The 26,853-nt window shown below is 38.1% G+C and overlaps 1 protein-coding gene across 3 annotated transcripts; it reads left to right on the forward strand.

The window, feature by feature from the left end:
* Positions 1 to 26,853, forward strand: Slc25a46 (solute carrier family 25 member 46). 3 transcript variants are annotated; one of them, XM_060377519.1, is made up of 8 exons: positions 1 to 108; positions 3,199 to 3,241; positions 4,374 to 4,431; positions 7,453 to 7,530; positions 10,298 to 10,398; positions 13,961 to 14,017; positions 16,158 to 16,215; positions 24,647 to 26,853. In XM_060377519.1, exons 4-8 carry the CDS (start codon positions 7,507 to 7,509, stop codon positions 25,223 to 25,225), a joined length of 819 nt encoding a protein of 272 aa, XP_060233502.1. In that variant the 5' UTR covers positions 1 to 108; positions 3,199 to 3,241; positions 4,374 to 4,431; positions 7,453 to 7,506; the 3' UTR covers positions 25,226 to 26,853. The 3 variants fall into 3 exon arrangements, with proteins under 3 accessions (XP_060233502.1, XP_021499066.1, XP_060233503.1); XM_021643391.2 differs by lacking the exon at positions 1 to 108 and adding an exon at positions 625 to 1,013; XM_060377520.1 differs by lacking the exon at positions 1 to 108 and adding an exon at positions 862 to 1,013 and having other exon boundaries at positions 3,204 to 3,241.

A 26,853-nucleotide genomic window follows, 5' to 3' on the forward strand; every position in this document is an offset into this window, starting at 1 on the left:
ATTCTAGCGTTCAGTTGGGAAGACGGCTCAGGAAGAAGCCATGCAAAACTCACTCAGATCTAACGAGAGCCACCCAGCCTCAAGATCCCAAGAAGCTAATAAAAACAGGTAGTGGGGGGAATCAACAGAAGTCTTGATGGGGGGATGGTAGTGTTTAGTGACCACGCTGTGTTCTCAGTAACCCAATTTAGACACATCCGAAAAAAGAAAACGGTTCTTAGTTGCATTAGAAGAGTTGAAACACTTGATTCCTGTGTCGCGGCGGGCAGTATGTATTCACACGGGTGTGTTCTTCATTTGAACTTTGCTAATACCTGCTCTGGTGGTCCCTACAGGGGCAGACAAAGCTAGACTGAATGCTACTCTTGCCCTCAGGCAGGGCTCCCCTGGGCAGGGTGAGGCACCTGGGTGAAGGGGAGTCGGCGTATTGCAACAGGCCGAGGTAATCTGGGGTTGCTGCACGGCTCCTCAGCATCCCTGCAAGCAGGGGGCCCATCTTCAATCTCCCGGCAAGCATCCTTCCTCTTCCAGCCCAAATCCGCTACCGCGTCTCCCTAGCAACCGAGCTGGGAAAGAAGCGCTAGGGGCGGAGTCACGTGCTCACAGGACTTCCGGGTTCCGTCGTGACTTCCGGTTGTCAGTCTTCTGACGTGCAGCGGCCGCGGCGGGGACGCAGTGGAGGCCTGGGCTCCGCGGGCCGGCCTCTCTCGTCCTCGTCCGCCCGTCCGAAATGCATCCGCGGCGCCCTGACGGCTTCGACGGCCTGGGCTACCGGGGGGGCGTGCGGGAAGACCCGGCTTTTGGCGGCTCCTTCCACGCACGCTCCTTCGGTTCTGGGACGGAGCTGGGCCACTGGGTGACGACCCCCCCTGACATCCCGGGCAGCCGCAACCTGCACTGGGGCGACAAGAGCCCATCGTACGGCGTGCCGTCCGCGCCCGCGACGCTCGAGGGCCCCGCGGAAGAGCCCTTTCCCGGCGGCGGCGACGGCCCGCGGCCCGGCCCGAGCAGCGGTGAGGGGTGCGGGGCCCGGCCGGGCGGGTGGGCCGGCGGACTCCGGAAGCGCGCGCAGGGCCCGCCTAGGTCCTTGCACACGCTGCCACACCCTCTGCCCTCCTTTCGTCCTCTGCCCCGAACCGAGCCTCTGTCGCAAGCTCTCTGTGCTCGGGGCTCAGCGCGCTAGGTGACATCAGCGTAGGCTGGGATGCTTGGGTAGGAGTGTTTGCGGGTGCTACGGGCGTTACCACCGATGGCCCGAGGCAGGGAAGAGAGACCTTAGATTACTGTTGTCTGCTGCACTTTGGCAGGTGGAGTTTCTTGATTTAGTTAATTGACTCATTAGCTGTGTTTTGGAAAGATGATTTTTTTTTTTTTCTTAACCTCGTCAGTTTGGGGCTGGAGCCTGGCTCCACCAATCATTAGTTTTTTTAAATTTTTCCCCTGATCCTTCGTTTTTCATCTCTTTAAGATTTGTCGAAAGAGCTAAATAAAGTGAATATAGTATGCTATTGTAAACATGCACAGCATGATAATTATTCTAATTATTCTTTTCCTTCATTTAACCTTTTAACCATGGGAACTCTGATTTTCGATACCGAATCCACACCTCCCTGTAGTTTTCCTTCTCTTCTCCTGACCTAAAACTTCCACTTAAGACTTAGAAACACTGATACACCTTGACTTTGTAAGCAGTGGCCTGTAAGAGAACTTCAGTTGCAACACTGCATGTTTAAAGTCTGTTTTATGCTTAAAATGAAAATATCTGACTGTTCTCTGGGAATGACAAATTGTATCATTAAGTATTAATTAATTGTATCATTAAGTATTAAACATTCTGTAAGTAATCGTGATACTCATTGCTCAGTTTTTACTTGGAAGTTCAGAAATGTTTGAACTGGAAGATACTAGTTATTAGGAAGTACATAAAGAGGTGAGGGAGGATCAGCATCATGCAATTAAGCTTTTGTCTGTTACCTTGTTTCATTGTGTTGTACTGGTCCCGGAATAGTGCTGGGAAACTTTTTTTTGAAGGAAGGGATAAATGAGATGTTTCAAAACACAGGCATAACTGTTGTAAAGTTACCATTTATGCAGTAAAGTTTTTTTCCTTTTTTAAAATAATTTTTAAATTTTTATATTAATCACAGGTTATTTACTTTGTATCCCAGCCATAGCCCCCTCTCTCTTTCCCTCCCAATCCCATCCTCCCTCATCTCCTCCCTGCCCCTTTCCAAGTCCACTGATAGGGGAGGTCCTCCTCCCTTCCATCTTACCCTAGCTTATCAGGTATCTTTAGGACTGGTTGCATGTCCTCTGTGGCCTAGCAAGGCTGCTCCTGCCTAGGAGGGGAGGGGAGAGGGAGGTGAAAGAGTCTGCCATTGAGTTCATGTCAGAAATAGTCTCTGTTCCCCTTATTAGGGAAACCCACTTGGATTCTGAACTACCATGGGCTACATCTGAGCAAGGGTTCTAGCTTATTTCCATACATGGTCCTTGGCTGGAGAAACAGTCACATAAAAGACCCCTGTGCCCAGATATATTTGGTCCTTGTGGAGCTCCTGTCCTCTCCAAGTCATACCAACGCCCCTTCTTTCATATGATTCCCTAGAACTGCTTTGTAGACCAGGCAGGCTCACAGAGATCTGCCTGCCTCTGTCTCCTTGAGTGCTGGGATTACAGGTGTGTGCCACCATACCCGGCAGAGATTTTTCAAACAGTCACAACTTAGAAATATCCCAGCTTGGCAAGGCTGCTCCTCCACAGAGGAGGACTTTGCAGCTAGTCCTGATGAGACCTGATAAGCTAGGGTCAGATGGAAGGGGAGGAGAAGCTCCCCTATCAGTAGACTTGGAGAGGCGCATGGGAGGAGATGAGAGAGGGTGGGATTGGGAGGGAATGAGGGCGGGGTCTACAGAGGGGATACAAAGTGGATAAAAAAATTAATGTAAAAAAATAAAAATACCCCAGCTTACAAGCCTTTGTGACAACAGTCCATTGGAATGAAAGAACAGTTGCTTCTCTAAGAAGTCCATACCCTGGAACTTGCCATAACCTATACCAGTCACTTATTGAAATTGCTTCCCAATACCACATCTGCATTCAAGGTTTAACTACACAGCATATTGCTCATATACTGTATCCTGGTATCATAGTAAATATAAATATTGGTTATGAGTAATCTTATCTGTTTTATTTTAGAACAGTTGAATAGATTTGCTGGATTTGGTATTGGACTTGCAAGGTAATGTTTATTCTAAAGATTTTTTTACTTAGAGTTTTCCCTTTAATACTAAATGATTAGCATTTCTTCCTTTAGGTTTTATTAACATTTTACTTCTTTGTAGGAATTCATCATTTAGAATGTATAACTTGATTTTTTTCAAGTAGAGGTAGGACCCAGTCATTCCATTGTGTAAACACGAAGTAATTTTGTATTGAATGAGGTAGTAACTTTGATAAGTGTACCGGAGCAGAATGGAATGCAATCTTCTTTCTCAACGTGTAATGTGCTGAACTTTTCCCTAAACATTGCAGTGGTGTGGTACCCAGGTATTTTTGTAGTGTAGAGGGTTGATTTTTGTTTTCAGTTACCATTTGGTGGGCAACCTCCTTTATAGCTAAGAACATTTATCAGTCTTTTTTATGGTATTATGAATAAAAATTCATAAATATTGGACTTGTGCCTTGCTTCTCCTTCATAACAGAATGGCATTCATCATTTTAAATATCTTGACCTTGTGTGGGTATTAAAACCTCAGAGATATAAGTGTCAGCATAGATAAAATGTGTATTTCACATTCTACTAATCTTTTTAGCCAAGTTCTTTATTCTTAAAGCTTTATGCCATTTTTTATAATGTTTGTATATATATATATAGATATGAACCATATGTCACTATTAGAGCTTAAGCCCATAGCTATAATTATTTTTCAGGAAACCTATTCAAAAGACATATTTGATACATAAAGAAGTAATGAATATGGTCGTTGAAAATCCTATAACTGAAGTACCAAGTACATCAAAATAAAAATTTCTTGAATGAGGATCTTGGAAAGCAATGACTCTTCACATAAGAATTTTCTTCATAGGACATTTTCTGAAAAGAATTTAAATTATATAGTATTTCTCAAGTTAAACATTCAGAGATCTGTTTTCATCTCTGTACTGTAGCTAATATTACACATCTACAAGTTTGTAGATCTAGGTTTTATTTATACTGAATTTACTGTTCGTATCATTTGCTGATGAGCAGGTATTAAATTCTCTCAATTGTGAAAATGTAAGAATAACTTGAGATATTTGTATGTTATAAACAAAATCTGTATACAGACATATTGTGTATACATACACACATGTAAATTATTTTTGTATAGTCTCTTTACAGAAAATGTACTGGCCCATCCTTGCATTGTTTTACGCCGCCAATGTCAGGTAAATAAAATTTCTTGTATTTCTGAGACAAACCTAATTCTACTTCGAAGCACAGAATTCTGAGAAAATGACATGAAATCTTGTACACACTTATTTTATGTGAAATGCTCAAAAATGTATAATATATCATTTCTCCAAGTTTTTAGTCATAAAACCTCTTCAAAATCTTAAAAGTTATCAGGATTCTGAAGTTGTTTTGCTTATCTGGGTCATATCTGTCAGTGTTCACCATTTTAGAAATTAAAACTCATGTAATTTTGATCTAACTTATTAAAATAATAATCCATTCATCAGATAGTTACATCATCTTTATAATATTTATGTTTTTAATGTCTTTACTGTCTGGAGTAATAGGAACCAGCTTCTTGCATCTGCTTCTGCAGTCAGTTTATTATGTAATGTTGTTTTGAAAGAAACAAGAATATTTAGCCTCCCACACTTGATGTCCTTGAAAGTAGGAGTATTTTTATTCTTTTCAGATAATGTGCCTTCTGAAATTAACACTGAGACACACAAGTGGTGGTTTCTCAAGGGCTATGTGCAGTGTGAACTCTGAAGCAACTTAAAAATATTAAACCTGTTATGTTAAAAAGTCCGCATTGTTTTATGATACATTGAAATGCATTGTAATTTATATCCACATGATTCTCTATCACCCTTTATTAGTTATTTGAAAAATGTTGAATCAGTTAGGTTCCCAGATTCTAAAACATTGAATTAAACATACCAAAATTCATCTTCACCTCAAAAACCAATTATCTTACAAGAAATCTTTAGTCACTGAATATTATTACTGAGATATACATTCCCAGAATTATTTTTTATATTTTATTAAAATGTATTAATTACATAAAATTTTTATACAAAATTAGGACATTTTCATACATGTAATCCATGTCCTTTGGTTTTTCTTGTACTCATTACCTTACCTTGTCTTTTCTCCCACTTTCTACTGGTCACCTTCCTATTCCTTAATTGTATACTTCCTGCTTTCATGTCTTTTGTTTTTATTTCTTTAGTTTACAAAAAAAAAAAAAAACAACAACCCTATGTTTTACATATGAGAAAACGTATGGTATTTGTCTGAGTCTGGCTTATTTTGCTGAGTCAGATCTCCAGTTCCTTCCAACATATTATTCTCATGGCTACATAATAATATTCTTCTGTGTGTGTACATGTTTGTGCGGTAGTTGTGGTTTTAGTTTTCATGAAGGACCTCTGTAGTGCTTCCCTCAACAGCTGTACTAGATGAGAGTTCTTTTTCCTCACATAGTCATCAGCACTTGTTTTTGTTTATTTTCTTCATGATAACAGTTCTAGTATAGGTGAGATGGAATCTCAGTATGTTTTTTTTTTTTTTTTTTTTTTTTTTTTAACCTACATATAAACTCAAATTTTTATTCTCAGTATGGTTTTGATCTACATTTCTCTGATATAGAATGATATTGCATCTTTTTTGTATATTTTTGGCCATTTGTAATTTTTTTCTTTAGAGAACTTTATTTCCTTTGCTTACTTATTGATTGAATTGTTGAGGGTTTGGTGTTTAATTTTTTAGTTCTGTTTACATTCTGGTTTTCTGTCTGATATCTCACATTTTTAGGCTCTTTTGTTGTTTACTTTGCTGAACAGAAGCCTTTTAATTTATGCTGTCCTATTTGCCATCCTTATTTCTGCTCCTGAGTTATCAGAGTCCTTTTCAGAAAGCCCTTGCCTATGCCAAGATTTTAAAATGTAGTCCCTATGTTTTCCTTGGCCAGAGTCAAGGTTTTAAATCTTTTTAAGGTGTTTCTGCCTTGTACTTGGAAAAAAGTTGACAACAAATGCTCTGAGAATGTTTTTTTAAACAACAAAACAAAACGAAAAACAAGTGTAATTTGTTAATTTACAAGTACACGTTTGGTCTGAGTATATAGGGTGAATGGTTGAGCACATAATAGGCCATAGGTTTAGCTATCAGTACTGCAAGGGGAAGATGTGTATCCCAGGTGTGAAAATAATAGTTGGCAGGGTATTTTATAAAAGAAAAAAGATGATGGCTGTGATAAAAAGTAGCTAAGTAGGTTGCAAATCTATCATGTAAGAATTTTCCCTCATTACAAGTATCTTCTGTATGTAACACACAAAATGTTAATTAGAAAGGTGATATGTACTGATAGATAAGGATTTCATATAATTGCCCTTTGTACTTTTTCACCAAGGATACTCTTAAATGAAGATTGTTTTTCCTTCCCGTATACCTGTGATGAAGAATATAATAGAAAAATACAATTGATGCTGCTACCTTGAATCATTGTAAAGAATCAGTAGTTTTATTCACCCTTGTCTTTATACTCATAGCATGTTATCAATATAGTGAAAAAGGCAAATGGTGCCTGAGTAAAATTAAGGAAATATTTTGAACTTGTCAAGTCTCTGGTAGAGTACTGGAGCTCTCAACAGTTATTGACTTGCATTGTAGTAGGTGCTATCAAGTAACTTAAATTCTTTGCAGAATAATTTTCCCACATAATATTAAGACAATATAAATCAGTACACATTAATCTGTTTTTACTTGTCACTGAAAAATAAGAATGCATAGAAAAATAACTACCTAAGTAGCATTGGCATTTGTAGATGCCTCCGAACAGTAAAATTCATTTGTAGATATTTAAATTGTGGTGATACTACATTATGACCCAGTATACATCATTTTGACATGGTTTCCTTATTCATGACTTTTCCATTAATTGTAAGCTATAGTTTAAAAAATGCTTGGCCAGAATGAGTACGAGTGTGAAATTTATTTCCAGAGCTTACAAACCTTACTTTTCAAACAGCGAGATCCTTTTTATAGTATGCATTACTAGTATTTTATATACTAGTCAGCATATTACATTTATATCACTGTATGCACGGCACTTAATATTTATTTGAAGTCTTTATTATTTGACTTTAAAACCTAACTTGGTTATGCTGACCTTTAGATTTTCATGGCCTTATTATTTTGTGACAAAACAAAAATGTTGTATTTTATTACAGGTTAATTACCATGCTCGGCATTATCATCTTACTCCGTTTACAATTGTCAACATTATGTATAGCTTCAATAAAACTCAGGTGAGAATCTGTTCTATTAAAGCTATATATTTAAACTTGTTAAGCATTAAAGTAAGGATTCTTCTTTGAGTCTTCCAGAATTTCTCTTAATTCAACAGATATGCAAAGAACTATGCTAAGTTCTCAACAGGTAAGGTAAACATAATCAAGAGATTTACAATTTAGTCATAGAGACAAATAAAAAAAGTCAGGAGAAGATTGTATACAGTTTGTGTAGCTCAGTATGAGAACTATAAGGTATTGATTAGTGTGTAGATGAGAGGTACAACACCAACTGATATACTCACCAGTTCTCTCACTGCTATAACAAAGTACCTGACAAAAACATCTAAGGAAGGAAGGGTTTATTTTGACTCAAAATTTGAAACGATATCTATCATGACAGTGAAGACATGGAGGCCTGAGCTCCAGGTAGCCGATCACATTGAGTCCATAGTCAGGAAGCAGAGAAACATGAATGCTGGTACTTAGATTTTAGCCCATTCTGTAGCTCTTGATGCTAAAGAAATGATGCTGTAAATCTTGAGGGTGGGTCTTCCCCCTCAGTTAAACATTTCTAATCTGTTTACAGTGAAGATTGATTTTCACACAGACATTGAACACAGGGTATGTTCACTGTGGGAAAATGGCTGATAAAGAGGTACTGACTTGCATACTTGTGTATTGATTTGTTAGAAAAGCTGCTTCTTAATATTGAGTAATGGTTTTATATGCTGATGTACAAAGGTAAAAGGAAAAGAGGGGTTTTAATTTTGGGAACTAGATATAATGCAGTATAATAGTACCTGTTGCTACCAGAGGTTGATGGTAAGAGAAGGTGAAAAGAGAAATAAGCAGCATCATAAAGGGCCTTCTATGGTCTGCACATTTTATCCCAAAAACTACAGAAGAACCATTAATGATTTATAGCAGTGGTTCTGACCCCTTGGGGCAGTGTCAGATGACTCTTTTTATAGGGGTTGTATGTCATATATTCTGTATATCAGATATTTACATTGTAATTCTTAGCAATGTGAAAATTACAGTTACGAAGTAGCATTGAAAATAATTTTATGGTTGGTGGTCACCACAACCTGAGGAACTGTATTAAAGAAATCCAACATTAGGAAGGTTGAGAATCACTGTTTTAGAGTGACAAGAGCATTGTGAACAAATGGATTGTTTGTATCAAAACTGGAATATTTGACTTCTAATAACTTTTCCACATAAATGTCTGTGTACATGTGTAAAAATGTATATGCAAGGGTATCATATTGTGATATTGCACATAATAATGAGCCAAGATAGTTGGGCGGTGGTGGCACAGCCCTTTTAATCCCATCACTTGGGAGGCAGAGACAGAGGCAAATGGATCTCTGAGTTTGTTTCCAGCTTGGTCTACAGAGCTATTTCCAGGACAGCCAGGGCTACACAGAGAAACCTTGTCTTGAAAAACCAGAGGAGGGAGCATGTAAATCAGTGAACTAAGAAATTACCATATCTAGAAAGAGAATTCTAGTAAAGTAACAGTGATACATTTTTTGTGGCAAAATGCCAGGAGCCCTTAACAAATAAAAAGGTATCTCTGGGTAGTTTTTTTTTTTTTTTTTTTTTTTTTAATGGTTCAAGGTACATCTGTTAAAAGTGGAAAAACAGGGCTGGAGAGATGGCTCTGAGATTAAGAGCACTGGTTCTTCCAAAGGTCCTGAGTTCAATTCCCAGCAACCACATGGTGGCTCACAACCATCTATAGTGAAATCTGGTGCCCTTTTCTGGCACGCAGGCAGAATACTGTATAAATAATAAATCTTTAAAAAATGAACAAATAAAAAAATGGTACATCTTTCTATGCACACTGATATTCTGTTATATGCTAAGCTGTCCCTGGAGAATGGAAGATGAAAGCTCATGCTGGAGACTAGGATGAAAAAGAAACACATTTATAGTATATAAAATATAGATACATAAGAGTATCTCCTGATACTATATTTTATCTAATTTTACACTGTTGATATTTTATTTTCTCATTCACTAATAACATAGATTAATAATGACAATAACAATACCACCGGTGTTATTGAAGTGGAAACTGTGCTCTTATAGTGTTTGATGTATATAAGGAATAACATGAAAAAGAGAACATAGATTTATAAGAGGCTGAGAATTTTAGAACTTTGGGTGATTAGCTAGGAAGCATGGAAAATATGTGATTTGGACAGAAGTATCATGTAGGAGCTACTGAGGGAAACAGGAACTACAGCAGATAAGGAAAAAATGGTGCTAATGGGTATGGCTGAGTGAAGGTGGGGAAATATGAAAGTTAAGATAAATCTAGATCATGGAGGCATCTAGACTAGTAGGGAGTTGACTATAGAGTGCATGAGGTTTTTAAATATGCTGACCAATCATTTTGGAGTACTTAATTAAATGGAGTGTTTGTCTTGGTTTAACTTAGGCTGTCATGAAACATCAACAGTTGAGGCTGTTGTCATGGTACATGCCTTGGGATCCTGGGACTTGAAAGGTTGAGGAAGGAGAATCAAGAGTTGAAGGTGAACCTCAGCTACACAGGACTTTGAGGCCCTCTTTGGTTATGTGAGAGTGTGTCTCAAAAGAAAAAGAACAAAGTGGTAGAAATCCAATTAATTACAGTTCTGTACGATTTATATTAGAATAACACCTTGTTAGGAAACATCAGCAAACCTTTAATGTTAAGTTCCATTAAGAATTTCTGTGTTCCATATTAGGCACTAACAGAACTTTTTTATTGTTTTTGTTTTGATTTTAGGGACCACGAGCCCTCTGGAAAGGAATGGGAAGCACATTTATTGTCCAAGGAGTTACACTTGGAGCAGAAGGCATAATTAGTGAATTTACACCTTTACCGAGGTACATGTGTAGCCCTTTTTCTATATTAGTTTTATATTAGATTTTTATCAAACATGGAAGCAAATATTTTGAATCTGAAAACTTGTGTGAAATAGTTCAGAGAAGGGAGGACAGAACAACTACTGTATTAATTACACCTTGCTGAGCAAGTGTGTGCTTGAGTGAAATGTGCCTTCCATTCCTCCTGCTGTGTACCAGCAACTGCCAGCTAAGTAACAGAAAGAAGTGTGAACAACTCCTGTAAGTAGCTCATTTGCTTATAGTACATTGTGTGATTAAATAAACCCCTTTCACATTCCCAGAGATACTTACCTGGAGTTAGTGGCAAGAATTTCAAAAAATAACTGACAATTGAGATAGAGTCTGAATTATGAGTAAGAATTGACTGGGCAGGAAAGTAGCTTCTTCCAAGGAAACGTGGCAGCATACCCAGTCTCATGGAGCTTTGACAGCATTAGACAGAAAGAAGCAGGGTGTGCTTGCAAGTGAGAAGAAGCGAAGATGCTAAAGTAATGAGCATTGTCTTTTTCAAACCTTTTTTATTTATTCTTTGATTTAGTTGTATGTGTGTTTATGTAGGTCATATCCAAATCAAGTCCTCTTTCTCCCTCCCTGATTGTGTCTTTGTAATGACTTATCTCCTGTGGGCCTGGAATCAAACATTTTATCTGTGTCTTGATGTGTTTTGATCAAGGGTATTCCTAAGAGGTAGTGTAAAAGTATTAGTTTTGACTGGCTGTGGAGAGCTAAATATTAATCTTAACCACATTAGGGCCATTAGAACAAAGCGCTGAGTTAGGAAGGCATGCTAGGTATTATTGTTGTTAGACTGGAAATAGTATCAAGAAGTGAATTGTGAGCAGTGGCTGAGGTTTGTTTTTTTTTTTAATGGAAATGCTAACCAAGGTGGAGAATTCATTAAGAATAAGTTAGAAAAGGAGATAAGGAATTTAAGTTTCAATAAATAGAGTTTGAGATTTTTGCCAGACCTATTTGGTTTATCTTAGTTCTTTTTGTAGTGCTGTGAAGAGACAAACATGACCACAGCAACTTATAAAAGAGAGCATTTAATTTGGGGCTCATGGCTCTAGAGGGTAGTAGAGTCTGGGACCATCATGGCAAGAGCACTGCTGCAGTAAGGCAGGCATGGCGCTGCAGTAGTAGCTGAGAGATTTACATTTGATCCAAAAGCGTGCAGCAGAGAGAGGGAGAGGGAGAGCACTAACACCAGTAACACCTCCTCGAAAAAGGCTGCATACCTTCCAATCCTCAGATATTTCAGCCTGTGGGTCCTATTCTCATTCAAAACAGCACAGGGGGACATGACTGAAAGATGGTTGGAACTGTGGATTATGATGCTGCAGAAATTATTGAAGCATAGATGTAGCTTTGAGTATTGTGTAAAGTAGCATTCAGAGTATGAGATTCAATGACATTCAACTAATGAAGAATTGTAGAACACAAGTTATGAAGTGACCAGAGTAAATTCCTGGACAACTTGTATATCTGTACCATGTGTGGGCATGGTGAGAGCAGTAGTTGAAGGGTATAGTTAGTGATACTCTCAAAACAAAACGAGTGGTAAGATCCATGACATGGTTTCTAGAAGACAAAGGTTGTAAGCTGTAATTCTATATACACTGGGAGAGAGGGGTAGATGCTTGTAGGGAAATGACTGAGCTGCTTTTCTGTGGGTCAGATTCAGTCATTGCTTGTTGTAGGAAAGACAGCACTGGACTTGCAGAAAGCCCTGAGGAGACTGGCACGGTGAATGTCCTACAACTACGCAGTTCGGCAACAAGGCCGTCTTGCAGGGTATGAAAGGGTCGCCACCTGTAGCGAACAGCTTTAATCTGTCGGCAGCTCTCGGCGTGACCAATTTTCTGTAGTATGTTTTCTGCATGAACCCATAGTAGTGTTACAGGCTTTGGATAGTTCTGGGTTATTTATCTAAAGTTAGCTTTAGTTTAGTTATCTCAAGTTAGGATATGTTATTGTGCATTGTTAAGAAAGAGAGTTAGTTGAAGATATAGCCACTGGTATTGCACATCTATTCAGTGTTGGGATGTAATATTTGTAAGGGAAAAGGCAAAAAGCTAAGAGCAAGCTTTTCCATATGTTGTCTTCAGAGGACCATGTACTCTCAGAATTCCTTTAATACAGGTTTGCATGTGGCCAGCTAAAGTTACTTGACTCATACTTTAAAAATCGAGCTTTGGGTAGAGTTCAGGGAATCTTAAGAAATAAGGGGGAGATAGAAAGACCTGGAGGGGACAGGAGCTCCACAAGGAGAGCAACAGAACCAAAAAAATCTAGGCACAGGGTTTTTTTTTTCTGAGACTGATACTCCAACTAAGGACCATGCAGGGAGATAACCTAGAACCCCTGCACAGAGGTAGCCCATGGCAGTTCAGTATCCAAGTGGGTTCCATAGTAATGGGGACAGGGACTGTCTCTGACAGGAACTGATTGGCCTGCTCTTTGATCATCTCCCCCTGAGGGGGGAGCAGCCTTACCAGGCCACAGAGGAAGACAATGCAGCCAATTGTGATGAGCCCTGATAGGCTAGGGTTAGATAGAAGAGGAGGAGGACCTCCCTTATCAGAGGACTAGGGGAGAGGCATGGGAAGAGAAGAGTAGGGGAGTGTGAGATTGGGAGGGGATGAAGGAAGGTGCTACAGCTAGGATACAAAGTGAATAAACTATAATTAATAAAAAAATAAAGAAAAATCGAGCTTCTATGCTTGGCTAACTTTAATCTTTGTTATTGCTTTTTATGTCATAGAGTGTGTTTGAAAGTACAGATGTGCCAGATACTTTGTTTTTGAGGCTTCCCCCCAAACACAGAGGTCTATAAGAAGTTTAGCAAAGTGCAGGATATTCAGTTTAGTACCAGGGTAAAATTCAGTACCTGTAATGATGATATTTGTTTTGGTTTGTGGTTACAGTTAAGTTTTAGGACTGTAGGCAAATAACATTGTAAATGTGGAAAGTTGGCTGAGGAGAAAGATGAAGAGAAGAAAGTGGAATAGACAGACTAGTTCCAAAGGCCCAGAGCCACATGATCAGTTATCAGAGCACTAGCCCTACTTCTTATTGAGAACGGAGGGGATATATATGTGAAACACAGCTGGTCCTAAGCACGTCTGGCAAAAGTACACTACCTTGTGCTTAATTAGTAAGCAGAGATATACATGCTGGCGCTCAGCTGACTTTCTCTTTTTCATTCAGTCTAGGATCCTAGCCCATGAATCTACCCAGTCTTGAAACTTCCTTACACATGCTTGGAGGTTTGTCTCCTAAGTCTTCTCATCTGTCACATTGACACAGTAGTAGCCATCATATAGTCAGTTACAGCTTTTCCCTGCAGTCCCCTCTGCTGGCAGACACGTCATCACTTTGTTTCTCTCTTTGAACCACCACAGTTGTCAGAAGTATGTCCAGAAAGGAAAATCCACCTACAGATTAAAACAAAAATAGAAATTTATTACTGCTTAAGAAATTAGTTCAAAATATTTTAAACATAATTTTTGTTTAATTTACATTTATTTTTATGTTTTAGGGAGGTGTCACACAAATGGAATCCTAAACAAATTGGTGAACACCTTCTACTAAAATGGTAAGTTCTAAAAATGACATTGTTACTAGAACGTTCTATTAGCTTTTTTTTTTTTTTAAGGCTACTTATTTTTATTTGATGTACATTGGCATTTTGCCTGCATACATGTCTCTATAAGGGTGTCAAATCCCTGGAACTGGAGTCTTAGACAGTTGTGAGCTACCATGTAGGTGCTGGGAATTGAACCTAGTGCAGCCAGTGATTTTTAACTCCAGCCCTCCTATTAGCTTTTTGGTGTTAGATTTGAAAAACATAAACTTATTCATAATATAGTGAAGGAAGTTAGCGTAATAAGACTAGATCTTTGAGGAACAAGTAACATAAGGTGTAGGGATAAGATCCTGAAATACACATGGTGTTTGAAATAATTCTTAGGCGTTTGAAAGGTACAGGTTGTGGTTCAACTTTTTTCTTTTGTTCTTGAGTGGGGTGAATGCAAGGAGGCCAGAGACTCCTCAGGAGCCATCAGCCTTATTTTTTGTTTGAAGGTGGTTCTGTTTTTGTGATTAGAACATAGTTACATCATTTCCCTCTTCCCTTTTCTCTAACATTTCCCATGAGACCCCTGTCTTGCTCTCATTCAAATTCATTGCCTTTTAAAAATTGATGTTACTTAGTGCATGTGTATATTTCTAAACACATAAATACAACCTTCTCAGGCCATATAATCTTACTTATATTATATGTTTATAGAAATGATCATTTGGTATCAGATAATCAACTGGAATGCTGTCTGGGTCACTGATTAGGCGGTGCGGCCAGCAAGCTGCAGAAATTTGTTTCTGTTTGCCTCGCATTGATACTACAAATGCATGCTACAGTGCCCAGCTTTAGATACGGACGCTGGGGTCTTCATGCTTATATGGCAAGCCCGTCACCATCTGTGATCTCCCAAGTCTCTTAACCCAGATTAAAAAAAAAATTACAACTGTGGGTTGAATATCCCTAAGCCAAACATCTGAAACCCAAAATACATCAAAATCTTAATAATTTGAACATCAACATGACATGCCACATGTCTTAAATTTCTTGAACATGATTTTGTCTGATAAGGAATGAGGTGTCAGATTATAGCCACGTGGAAAATACTATGTGAATACTATGTGAAAATACGATTAGGCTTTGTGTGTAAAGTGAGTATAACATAAATTAATTTTGTATCTAGACTTGGGTCTCACTTCCAAGATACCTAGTTATTTATATGCAAATATCCCCAAATCTGAAACATATCTGATCCTAAGCATTTCTCATAAAAGAAATACTAAACCTGTGTCTTATTAGTAATTAGAGATACAAATGTATGTGTTTGGTAAAGAGCAAGCTCAAAACGACAGTCACATAACAGTGTAATCTAAAGGCACCTAGTAACTTTTTTACAGATTAGAAGCTTATTCTTATTTATTTATTTGAAGATTGTAACCTGGAAATCCTCTAGCTTGCTGGCTCCCTCTGTGGGACAGTCCAGCACATAATTACTTACTGATGTTCCATTAACCTTGGAGGCCAGTACCCACCAGCACCTGGCCCCTAAGGGTGCTGGTTAGGTTCGTCCCACCTGTGAAATGATTTCAAGTAACTACTTTGCAGGCTTGAAAAGTTATAATTTAACCATATTGATGAGGAAACAACTTTGGAAAGCTGTACAATATTATTATTATTTTGTTAAAAGGGAACATTGGTTACAGTCTGGCTTAGTTCTGCTGATGAGAAATGTAGAGGTGGAAAATGATAATAGGACAATAGCATAAAGCATTTTTGCTTGGATATCACTAAAACACCAGACTGGAGAACAGCTGTTTATCCAAAAGGTTCAGAAACATATTTCAGGCAGTACTAGTTATATGCAGGTAGATGGCCAGCCACACAGTTAATCATAAATGAATTACATTCTGCTAACAGTACAATCTAGGCTTTTTTGTTTTGGCAGACTGTCTTTGTATTATTATTACTATTTATTTCTGTCTCTGTTCAATAAAGTACTCTGTGTTTCAGTGTTCTGAATTAATATTAGTAATTCTAAAGTATAGTTGAAAATTTAAAAAGATAATTCTGTGTTTGAAGGCACATTAGATGAATACGTTAAAAAATCTTAAATTTCATTATAATCATTTTGTTTTGTTGTTTGGTTTAATTTCTGCAGCCTAACATATATGGTGGCCATGCCTTTTTATTCAGCAAGTCTGATTGAAACAGTACAGGTGAGCTGTTCTTTCATTGTAAATGTACTGTTAAATACTTTTAGAATATTCAGTACACTGTGTATGTCTGATTTTAAGTGTTTACTTCATAGTTACATGAATTTATTACACATTATCACTGGTCTAATATTTCCATTGAAAATTTAACTCACACTTATGGTTTAATTATTATTCTTTTTCCATACATAACTCTCCTCTTTATTCAGGTTTCTGAGAACCCAAACTGTGACTTGTTTTGAATATAAAACCCCAAGAACAATTTAAATTACTTAATGGCTTATCATAGTGAGTACACCAATAATTGTCTGAGCATAAGAAATAATCATCCTAACAGTGAGTAGATCGTACCTGTAGTTAATAAACAGCATTCTTCTTAAGCATCCCTCTGAAGGAACATTCAGTGTTGGCTGAATACAAATAAATACAAAGCTTAGGGAGTTTCTCGTTAGCATTTAGATTCTGCCTGGTTGTTTTACTGTTACTAACCACATGGTGGCGCTTCAGGCACATAGAATTAAATTTTCTAACATCAACGTATTTCACAGGTAAGACCTTAAGTTGAAAGTGCTTATACGGTTTGTCTTTTGTTTCCAGCATTCGATCTTCAAGAATATGTTTCCCATCTGTATTAGTGCCTGCCCTGTAAATTGCTTGTTGGGCTAGCCTTGCCGTTCTAGTTTTTATTTTTTATTTTTTTATGTTATCGTCTCCTAATTTTCTGTCCCCAGTACATCATTAATCTCTGATTTTGCTATTGCTGTTAGAACTAACTTTGGTTAACTCAAATTAATATCTTATGATCCAAACATATTTGCCTGTCCTCCTGCACTTGGATGGCATGTAGTTCACAGAGTTAGAAGTCTATGAAGTAGTCTCATTGTAAAGATAAGGAAAAAAAACTATCCGAAAGATAATAATTTAAGGAAAAATATATAAGCAACATGTTATATCAGAAAAGAGGTTTTAGCTTTGGACAAACTTGCCAAAGACACATTTGTCTGCTTAAATTAGAACTGTGACTTTAGACACTTTGAAACAAATCATCTTTAAATTGTAATTTTATCTTCTATATAATGGAAATAGCATTTTAATAACTGATTTCTGTATTTATGTAAGTATTCCTAGATTTTCTCTGTGTCCTTTTTTTCTTGTCTCTGTTTTAACACAGTACTTGCTGTTTGTCCTCTGTGTCTCATGTGTTAGTGCCCTGCTCTCCTTTTCACTTTCTTTGTTTTTATTGAAAAGCTTCTCTTTCTTTTCTCAGGTTTCTGCCCTGAGAAACATCTTTCTCTCAGTAGCCTCCTTTGCTTTCCATCACTTCTTGTTTTGTACCTGACTCAACCCTGGGCCCTCCCTGATTTTCATCTGTACTCAGGTCTTAGGAAAGCTCTTTACTCCTATGGATCTTGTCTGTTCTAGTCTTCTTCTCAGACTCAGCTTCTTCCGGCAGCCTCATCACCCTCTCTTTTCATCAGTACTAACTCTCATCTCTGTCTTTTCATCAGTACTAATTTGCTATCTTCATCTTGATTCAAAATCTAGTTTTTAGGTATGTTTTACTTCTTGGCCTTGATTCTGCATAGCTAATAGCCTATCATGCCTTTGGAGCATCAACAGGTGCCTGATTGTCCCTTCTCCCAGCCAGGAAACCTAACTCTTCCCTCTTGATTTGTGCATTACAGTGTCATCTGTGGTGCTGTGTTCTTGTAGGGAGCCCCTGACCTCTTAGAGGTAATTTTTTTTCTTGAAGATATGTAGATCACTAGAAGAACCACTGTTTGAAGCCCTTGGTAGAACCTACTTACCTGTGATTAATCCTTTATCCAGTATCTGTGAGTTCAGTCTATGTGTACTTGCAAGGTTAGTGTTTTGAAGTTATAGTAGTTCTGTCCCTTCCTGATATAAGGATCCATATTGATTCTCTATAATTAATTTTAGACTTGTCAGTATAGTATTACATCAAAGTTTTTATTGACGTTGTTTTTTCATCTTATCTTTTTTGTTATAATTTTAAAATTTTTTTATATTAATTATGGTTTATTTACTTTGTGTACCAGCTATAGCCCTCTCCCTCATTCCCTCCCAATCTCATCCTTCCTCCCTCATCTCCTCCTTGCCCCTCTCTAAGTCCACTTATAGGGGAGGTCCTCCTCCCCTTCCATCTGACCCTAACTTATCAGGTCTCACCAAGACTGGCTGCAATGTCCTCCTCTGTGGCCTAGCTAGGCTGTTCCTCCCATGCGGGGCTGGGGAGGTCAAGGAGCTAGCCATAGAGTTCATGCCAGAGACAGTCCCTGTTCCCCTTACTAGGAAACTCCACTTGGATACTGAGCTGCCATGGGCTACATCCAAGCAGGGGTTCTAGGTTATAACCATGCATGGTCCCTGGTTGGAGAATCAGTCTCAGACAAGCCCCTGTGCCCAGATATATTTGGTTCTTGTGGAGCTCCTGTTCTCTCCATCATCTTATCTTCTTTAAATTTATTTTTCTTTAATTTAATTTTATCTATATATTTATTATAATTTATTCACTTTGTATCCCCGCTGCAACCCCCTCCCTTGTCGCCTCCCAGCCCCATGTACCCTCCCTCTTCTCCCCCTATTCCCTTTCCCTAGTCCCCTGATAGGGGAGGACTTCCTCCTCTTCTATCTGACCCTAGCTTATCAGGTCTCACCCAGGCTGGTGGAATCATCATCTTCTGAGTCCTGGCAAGGCTGTACCCCAAAGGAGGAGGTGATCAAAGAGCTAGCCACTGAGTTCATGTCAGAGACAGCCACTGTACTCCTTACTAGGGAACCCACTTGGAAACTGAGCAGCCAATGGGTTTCCTTTGAACAGGGGTTCTAGGTCCTCTCCATGCATGGTCCTTAGTTGGAGTAAATTTATTTTTCTTAATTCACCAGATGTTTATTCAGAAACAATGTGTATCAGAGAGAGTCATAGACTCATGTAATACAGTAGCAAAAATACAAAAATTCTCTCCTTCTGTAGCTCTTCAAAGCTTGTGGAAAGGATAGATATAAATAAGACATATTTAAAGTCTGTAAGAAGTGATGTGTTACAGAGAGCAAAGCAAGGATGGTATGTCATGGGTAGAGAGGGGCATTTAATATTTTTGAAAGACAATCAGGTGAAGCCTCACTGAGAAGGTGATACTTGAGTAAAGGTCTAAGCCCGAGAAAGACATGGTGATTTTGAAGAATATGCTGAGCAGAGGAAAAACAAATACAAAGACTGTTAAGTGGGATTGTATCACCTTGTTTTGATGAGTTGAAAGGACTGGCTTTGACTAAGGTAGGGGTAAAATAGTTACAGTAGTAAGAAGGGCCAATTATGATACATTATAGTGTATTGTAGGAATTTAGCTTTTACGTTATACTGTGGTTTTCAACCTTCTTAATGCTTTAATATAGTTCCTCATATGGTAATCCCCAACCATAATATTATTTTGCTGCGACTTCATAACTGTAATTTTACTCCTGTTATAAATGATACTGTAAGTATTTGATATGCAGAATATCTGCTATGTGACCATTCAACTTAGTAAAGCAGTACCTTTTCATTTATCTTGCTAGAACCTTTGACCAACAGCTTCCTGATCCTTTTTTGAGATAAGTCTTTGTGTATTCCAGGTTGTCCTCAAACTTGCTAGAGTCAGAGATAACTTTGATTTCTGAACCTCCCATTTCCATCTCCCAAGTACAGAGATTACAGGGATATGCTACCAAGCCTGGGTTTATTCTGGCAAGGAGGGGCATAGAGACTGGTTAGTTTCAGGGACTTCCTGAAGATAGTTTGAATATCTTCCTGTTTTAGGCAGGGTGGAATGCTTATAATAGCAGGTAGCTGTTATAGAACAACTGTATAAGTGATAGTTTATACTATCTTCCATTTTTATAGAATGCTGAACTGATACTTAGGAGAAGTTGTTTATAGTAACAATTGTTACACAGCCAGTAAGTGAGAGAACTTGATTTAAATTGACACTTCAGGGATCTTTAAACACTTTCTACTATCTCCTTACAGATTGTTGCTTGTGGGCGTTCTAAGGAGTTTATTTAAAACAGATCAGTCAGGCTCTCCGCTTCTTCCACTGTATCTCACTTCTGCACCAAGAATGGCTCTCCACTTCTTTCCTGTCTTTTTTTTTTTTCCTTTTCTGTTATTTTTGAGAATATAATATAATCACATTGTTTTTCCTTCCCTTTCTTCTCTCCAAACCCTCCCATATATCCTCTTTGCTCCTTTTCAAAGTCATGGCCTCCTTTATGTGTTGCTACATTCAAATATGTATATGTATAGACAGACATACGTTTCTAAATGTGACCTGCTCAGTCTACATGATATGCATATGTATGTGTTTAGGACTGACGATTTGGTATTGGATAACTAATTGGTGTGCTTCTCTGAAGAAGACTATTTCTTCCACTCTTAGCATTCCTTAGTTGCCTGTAGTTCCTTTTATAGGGTTGAGGCCTCATGGGCTTTCCCCCATCCACTTTGGCATTTCTGTTGGTGTTACTTGTTCAGCTCCTGTTTAGGTAGTCAGGTTGGTGAGACTTTATCGGTGTAGCTTCTGACATTGCTAGGAGACATAGTCTCACAACAAAGTCACTGATCCTGTGGCTTTTACAATCTTTCTACCCCATCTTCTGCAGTGTTTACTGAACCTTAGGCATAGGAGGGGTTTATTAATGTATCCTTCCACTGGGATTGGGCTCCACAACTCTACGCTTTTATTTGTTGTGGTTTTCTGTAATGGTCGCCATCTAATGCAAAAGATAGTTCTTTCTGAAGGATTGAGTACTATATTTATCTGAGGGTAAGGACAAATGTTTCAGTTGTTTTTAGAGATCATGCTGGTTTAGTAAAGTGGTGGTTATAGGTTCTGCTCCAAGATCATGACACATATGAGTAGTTGGCTAGATTTCCAGTACCAGGCTTGGTTTCCTTCTTGTTAAGCAGGTTTGAAGTCCAGCTAAAGAGCTGTTGGTTACCACCAAGGTATGCATGCCACTACTAAACCCTTAAGATAATCTTGCCATGTTATTGTTGTGCTTCATTGGAATTACCCGGGTAGGACTGTTGATTGCTTCCTTCCTTTGGCACTTGTATGGCAAAATCAGGTACCATGAAAGCTTCTCTTCTGGGAGGAGGTGTTTAGGCCAATTTTCAGATCAGGCATCTCTGGGCCCTATTCTTGAAATGCATGAAGTCTTCAGCAATCAGAACTTATCTTCCACCTTTGGAAGGCAACTAAGGGCAATAGCAATCAGTTGTATGCTTTGAGAGTCTTAAGAGAACTTCTCATGTCTGGAATTTGGGTTTCTGCTAGGTGATCTTTGGCTCTTGGAGGGAGCATTGCCAGGCAAGATGACAAAGTTTATTTAACTTATATGTATATTTATACATATAATTCTGTGTATTACAGGTTTTTTAAAAAGATAATATGATTCCTAAAACTTTTTTAGACATCCTTATTATTATTTTACCTTCTCCCTTTTTCTGTATGTACTTCTCTCTCCTCTTCCTAAATAGTCCTCCTTTCCTATTTCCATGATGAGATCACTTGCATACCTCCTTCTGTATTGACCTCCTTCCCCTTCCTGTAGAGCCCCCTCTTTCCCATTTTCCTGACCAGATCACTTATACTCTGCTTTCCTCTCTGTTCTTCCCCAACCCCCTTGCCCTGGCAGTGGTCCCCTTTTACTTTCCTGGTTTCTGTAGTTACTACTGGATATGTACTCACATCTGAAGATTTGGAACTCGGAGCCTCCACTGTGAGAGAACATGATTTTTTTTTTTTGTTTTTTTTGTTTTTGTTTTTTAGGTCTGGGTCCCCTCAGTCAATAAGATCTTTTTTAGTTTTAACCATTTTCCTGCAAAGTTCACGATTTCATTTTTTCTTTTTTAAAATTTTATTTTATTTTTTATTATTAATTTATTTTTATTAATTACAATTTATTAACTTTGTATCCCAGCTGTAGCACCCTCCCTGATCCCCTCCCAATCTCACCCTCCCCCACTCTTTCCTGCCTTGCCCCTCCCCCAGTCCACTGATAGAGGTGGTCCTCCTCCCCTTCCATATGATCCTAGTCTATCAGGCAGGTCTCATCAGGACTGGCTGCATTGTGGTTGCTGTGTTGATTTTTGGTGTTGTTGTGTTCAATATTATGTTATTTGGTGATTATGACTTTGTATTTCTTTCCAGTCTCTCTGCTATGCTCATTTTTTTTTTTTTTAGCTACTTTTCTATTGCTGTGAGGAGACACTAAGACAAAGGCAACTTATAGAAGAAAGCATTTAATTGGGGGCTTGCTTACAGTTTTAGAGGGAGTCCATGATCAGTGTGGCAAGAAGTAGACAGGCATAATTTTTTAAGACTGGGAATGCATTGCTTCTGAGTTTTCTGGCTTTTGAAGTTTCCATTGAGCTGTTATTCTGATAGATTTTCCTTAATATGTGACTTGCATTTTTTTTTCATTCAGCTTTCGATATACTTTCTTTTTTACGTATTATCTCTTTTAACTAATTTTCTTTTCACATCCTGTCTATTTGGATTTCTGTGCACTTGTATTTGTATGTGGGTATCTTTCCTTACTTTGAGGAAATTTTCTTCTGTGATTTTTGTTGAAGATCAGATCTATGCCTTTGACTTGGGAGTCCTCTCTCATCTATGCTTATAATTTGTAGATTTGGTTTGTTTCATGGTATTCCACATCTCTGGTATGTTCCTTCCCAGTATTTAAAATAAACTCCATACTCTTTGCTTATTTGGTCTGACTTTCCTGTGAGTTTTTTCAGCTGGGCTGTTGGGTTTTTCAGTTCCATTTTCATTTCAGCTTGAGTCTTCTTCAAAGATTCTATTTCCTTTTTAAATTCTATTCTTAAGTCCTGGATTGTCTTCATCATTTTTGTCAACTTCGTTTGTGTTTCTTGGGCATCACTAAGGCGCTTGTTCTCTTTAATCTCTTTCTTCTTAATTTTATTGAGCTATTTCTTTGTGTCTTCTTTAAATCCTGAAATCTTTGATGAATTTTGTGATTGTTCTTATAAATTCTGTATCCTTGGGTTTATCTAGGTAATTTGTATTGACAAACAGTTATACAGGACTGGTAGGTTTTAGAGAGAAGATACTGGCTTGATCTTCATATTATGGAAATTTTGCAGTGAGATTTGTTCATGTGGACTTCTTTTCTTAATTCTAAGTTTGATATGGATAGAGTAGGTTTAGGTAAAAGAGAGGATGTGGTGGCAGGTTCAGCCTTGATTTTGGAAATGGTTTGGATAGAATGGAGTCAAGCAGACAAGAAGGGATGGGTCTGGTATACAGGATATGCTTCCTGGTCTAAGCCTGGAGTGTGGAGGTTGCTCCAGATGGGTGGAAAGGTTGGATATGGCATGGACTGGTTCTGTGGATAGGGAATAGGTAAAAAGGGTTGTGTTGTTGGGTGGGGTGCCAAAGGGACTTTTAGGTGGTTGAAGGTACTTGTCCTGCTCATTGCTGTCTCTTTATGATACTTTCTTTGGGGGGGGGGACAACCCAAAACTGAAGTTGGCAAATCATGAATGTTTGTTTTCTTTTGTCACTACATTTATCTCAAACTGATCTAATAATAGTACTTTCTATGGCAATTTAAAAATGTTACTCTCTCTGCATTTTCTTTCTTTCTGCAAGCATATGTTCTTTCTCTTTCTTTTCCCCTTCCTCTCTGGTCTCCCTTCCCATGGCAACTTCCCTGCCCTTATTCCTTGGGACCAGTAAACCTGCCTAAGAGCTATATTCAGAAAACCTGCTTTTATGATTTAAAAAAATGTTAAAGTTGATGGGCCTGCAGAGAGAGCTCAGTGGTAAAGAACTGCTCTCCCAGAGGACCAGGATTCAATTTCCTGCCTTTCTTTCTTCCTTCCTTCCTTCCTTCCTTCCTTCCTTCCTTCCTTCCTTCCTTCCTTCCTCCCTCCCTCCCTCCCTCCCTCCCTCCCTCCCTCCTTCCTTTTCTTTCTTTCTTTCTTTCTTTCTTTCTTTCTTTCTTTCTTTCTTTCTTTCTTTCTCTCTCTCTCTCTCTCTCTTTCTTTCTTTCTCTCTTTCTTTCAAGGTTTATTTATTTATTATGTATACATAGACACAAGATCTCATTATGCACCAGATCTCCTTATAGATGGCTGTGAGCTACCATGTGGTTGTTAGGAATCGAACTCAGGACCTTTGGAAGAACAGCTAGTGCTCTAAACCTCTGAGTCATTTCTCTAGTCCCTGGATTCAACTGTCAGCATTTCAGTTCTTTGGGGATCTGCTGACCTCTTCTGGACTCAGCAGCCATGCACACACATGGTGCAAATACACAAGCAGGCAAAATAACCATATAGTTGTAACAAATCTTATTTTTTCTTTTTAATAAAATTGTACCTTTTCTATCACTATTGTTTCAGAGTGAGATAATTCGAGATAACACTGGCATCCTGGAATGTGTTAAAGAAGGAATTGGAAGAGTGATAGGCTTAGGAGTGCCTCACAGCAAACGCCTGCTTCCGCTGCTCTCATTGATCTTCCCAACAGTGCTGCATGGAGTTCTTCATTACATCATCAGCTCCATCATTCAGAAGATTGTCCTCCTAATTCTGAAGAGAAAGACCTATAATAGCCACCTTGCTGAGAGTACTAGCCCCATGCAGAGTATGTTGGATGCTTATTTTCCAGAACTTATTGCTAACTTTGCTGCCAGCCTTTGCTCTGACGTTATACTTTACCCATTGGAAACCGTTCTGCATCGCCTTCATATTCAAGGAACACGCACAATAATTGACAATACAGACCTTGGCTATGAAGTACTTCCGATTAATACGCAGTATGAGGGCATGAGAGACTGTATAAATACCATCAAGCAGGAGGAAGGAGTGTTTGGCTTTTATAAAGGGTTTGGTGCTGTTATAATACAGTATACACTGCATGCGGCCATCTTACAGATTACCAAAATTATTTACTCCACACTTCTTCAGAATAGCATTTGAGATTTAGCTTCTATGATTGGCTCATCCAAAAGATGTGGTCTGGATAATTTGCTATGATAATAAAATACTGCGTGGAAAGAAATAGGCTGGGAATTAAGACTGGTAGAAAACCTCATGCTGATTATTCTGACTTCTCATTTTTCTTAAGGCATAGATACATACTTACATATATACATATATATATATACTTAAATGTATGCTTACATATATGTATATATGTATACGATACTGGATGGGAACCTTTCCAAAACTGAAAACTCAATAAAGGTAATACTTTAAGTTTAAAATGTAAAATTACATTTTAGTGTGTAACACTCATGCTGAAGTAAAACTGATCCTGAATAGAAACAAAAACGTATCAAGTGTAAAATGAAATTGCAATGACTTGAATCTATTTTACTGACCTTAATATTTGTTGTATGTTTGTTTAACCTGGATTCAGGTCAATGTGTTAATTCTTAAAGCAGTGGATAGTATCACGAGGCTTGACCTTTAAGCAAATAGATTATATCATCATTGAAAAAAAACTTATGATTAGATTTGGCACATTGTAAGCAGGGGTTGAAGGGTTTTTTATTGTATGTAATAATTTTATTTGCTGTATATATTTATTATATGGAGCCATTTGTGTGTGTGTACTTGTAACTTGGGATTTCCTTCATCACTGCAAGTTCATAGACCTGCTTATTGCATCAAATGAAAGTAGACACTTTCTGCTTGAACATCAAGAATAAGACATCAAAACACCAGAAAATAGCTTTCTTGTTTGCATCACACTCAGCGTTGCAGTGCCAGAAACTTGAAATTTATTATATGCTTGTGATGTTTGGATCATCAGATGATTGTAGAGCTACTTTTAGAGATACCTAACAATCATGGCAGCCATTACCATTTCCACACTTAACCTTAAGGAGCCTCACATGTCTTTCATTTCTAAAATAACTTATCTTAAAGGGAACACAATTAAAGTTCTGGGAATTTGTGCCTCATGCTCATCTTAAATAATGACTGCAGTCTTTCTTGTTTTTTTTTTCCTTTTTTTCGTGTGTGTGTGTGTGTGTGTGTGTGTGTAAAGTTTTATTCTTCAGATGAGCTCTCCTGAAGAAAACAATGAGACATCTTCATTACTTTTTATTTAAACTTGCTTGGAGTACTCAAGAAAAAACAGAAACCTCATAGGAAATTTGCCTTTATGTGTAATGAAGGAGGAGGGAGAGTCAATATATTTCAACAAATGAAACTTGTTTATCAGTTTAATAAAACAAAAGTTGATGTGTGTTCCTATAGTGGATTAGATTTTATAATAAAGTAATATCTAGTTCATTGATTACTCATGCAACATTTAACATTTCATTTCTTCACAAGTATGATCAAATTTACACACACTCTCCAGTGCAATGCCTGCAGATGTCACTCAACCTAGAAATGCATGCAAACTGAAACTGGTGTTACATGTTAAATGTTGCAGGGAGTGTTACTTTTATGACTGCTAAGAGCGGGAGCTTAACACGGACACTGAAAAGCATGAAGTAATGTGTAAGTAGCAGCTGTCCATACCAGCCTGTGTTGCTAAAGTAATGTCTACTGTTCAATTCCTCAAAAAGGGAAAATAAATGCTATTGATTACA

This window comes from Meriones unguiculatus, chromosome 2, assembly GCF_030254825.1.
Source record: "Meriones unguiculatus strain TT.TT164.6M chromosome 2, Bangor_MerUng_6.1, whole genome shotgun sequence".
In the NCBI taxonomy this organism is placed as follows: Eukaryota; Metazoa; Chordata; class Mammalia; order Rodentia; family Muridae; genus Meriones; species Meriones unguiculatus.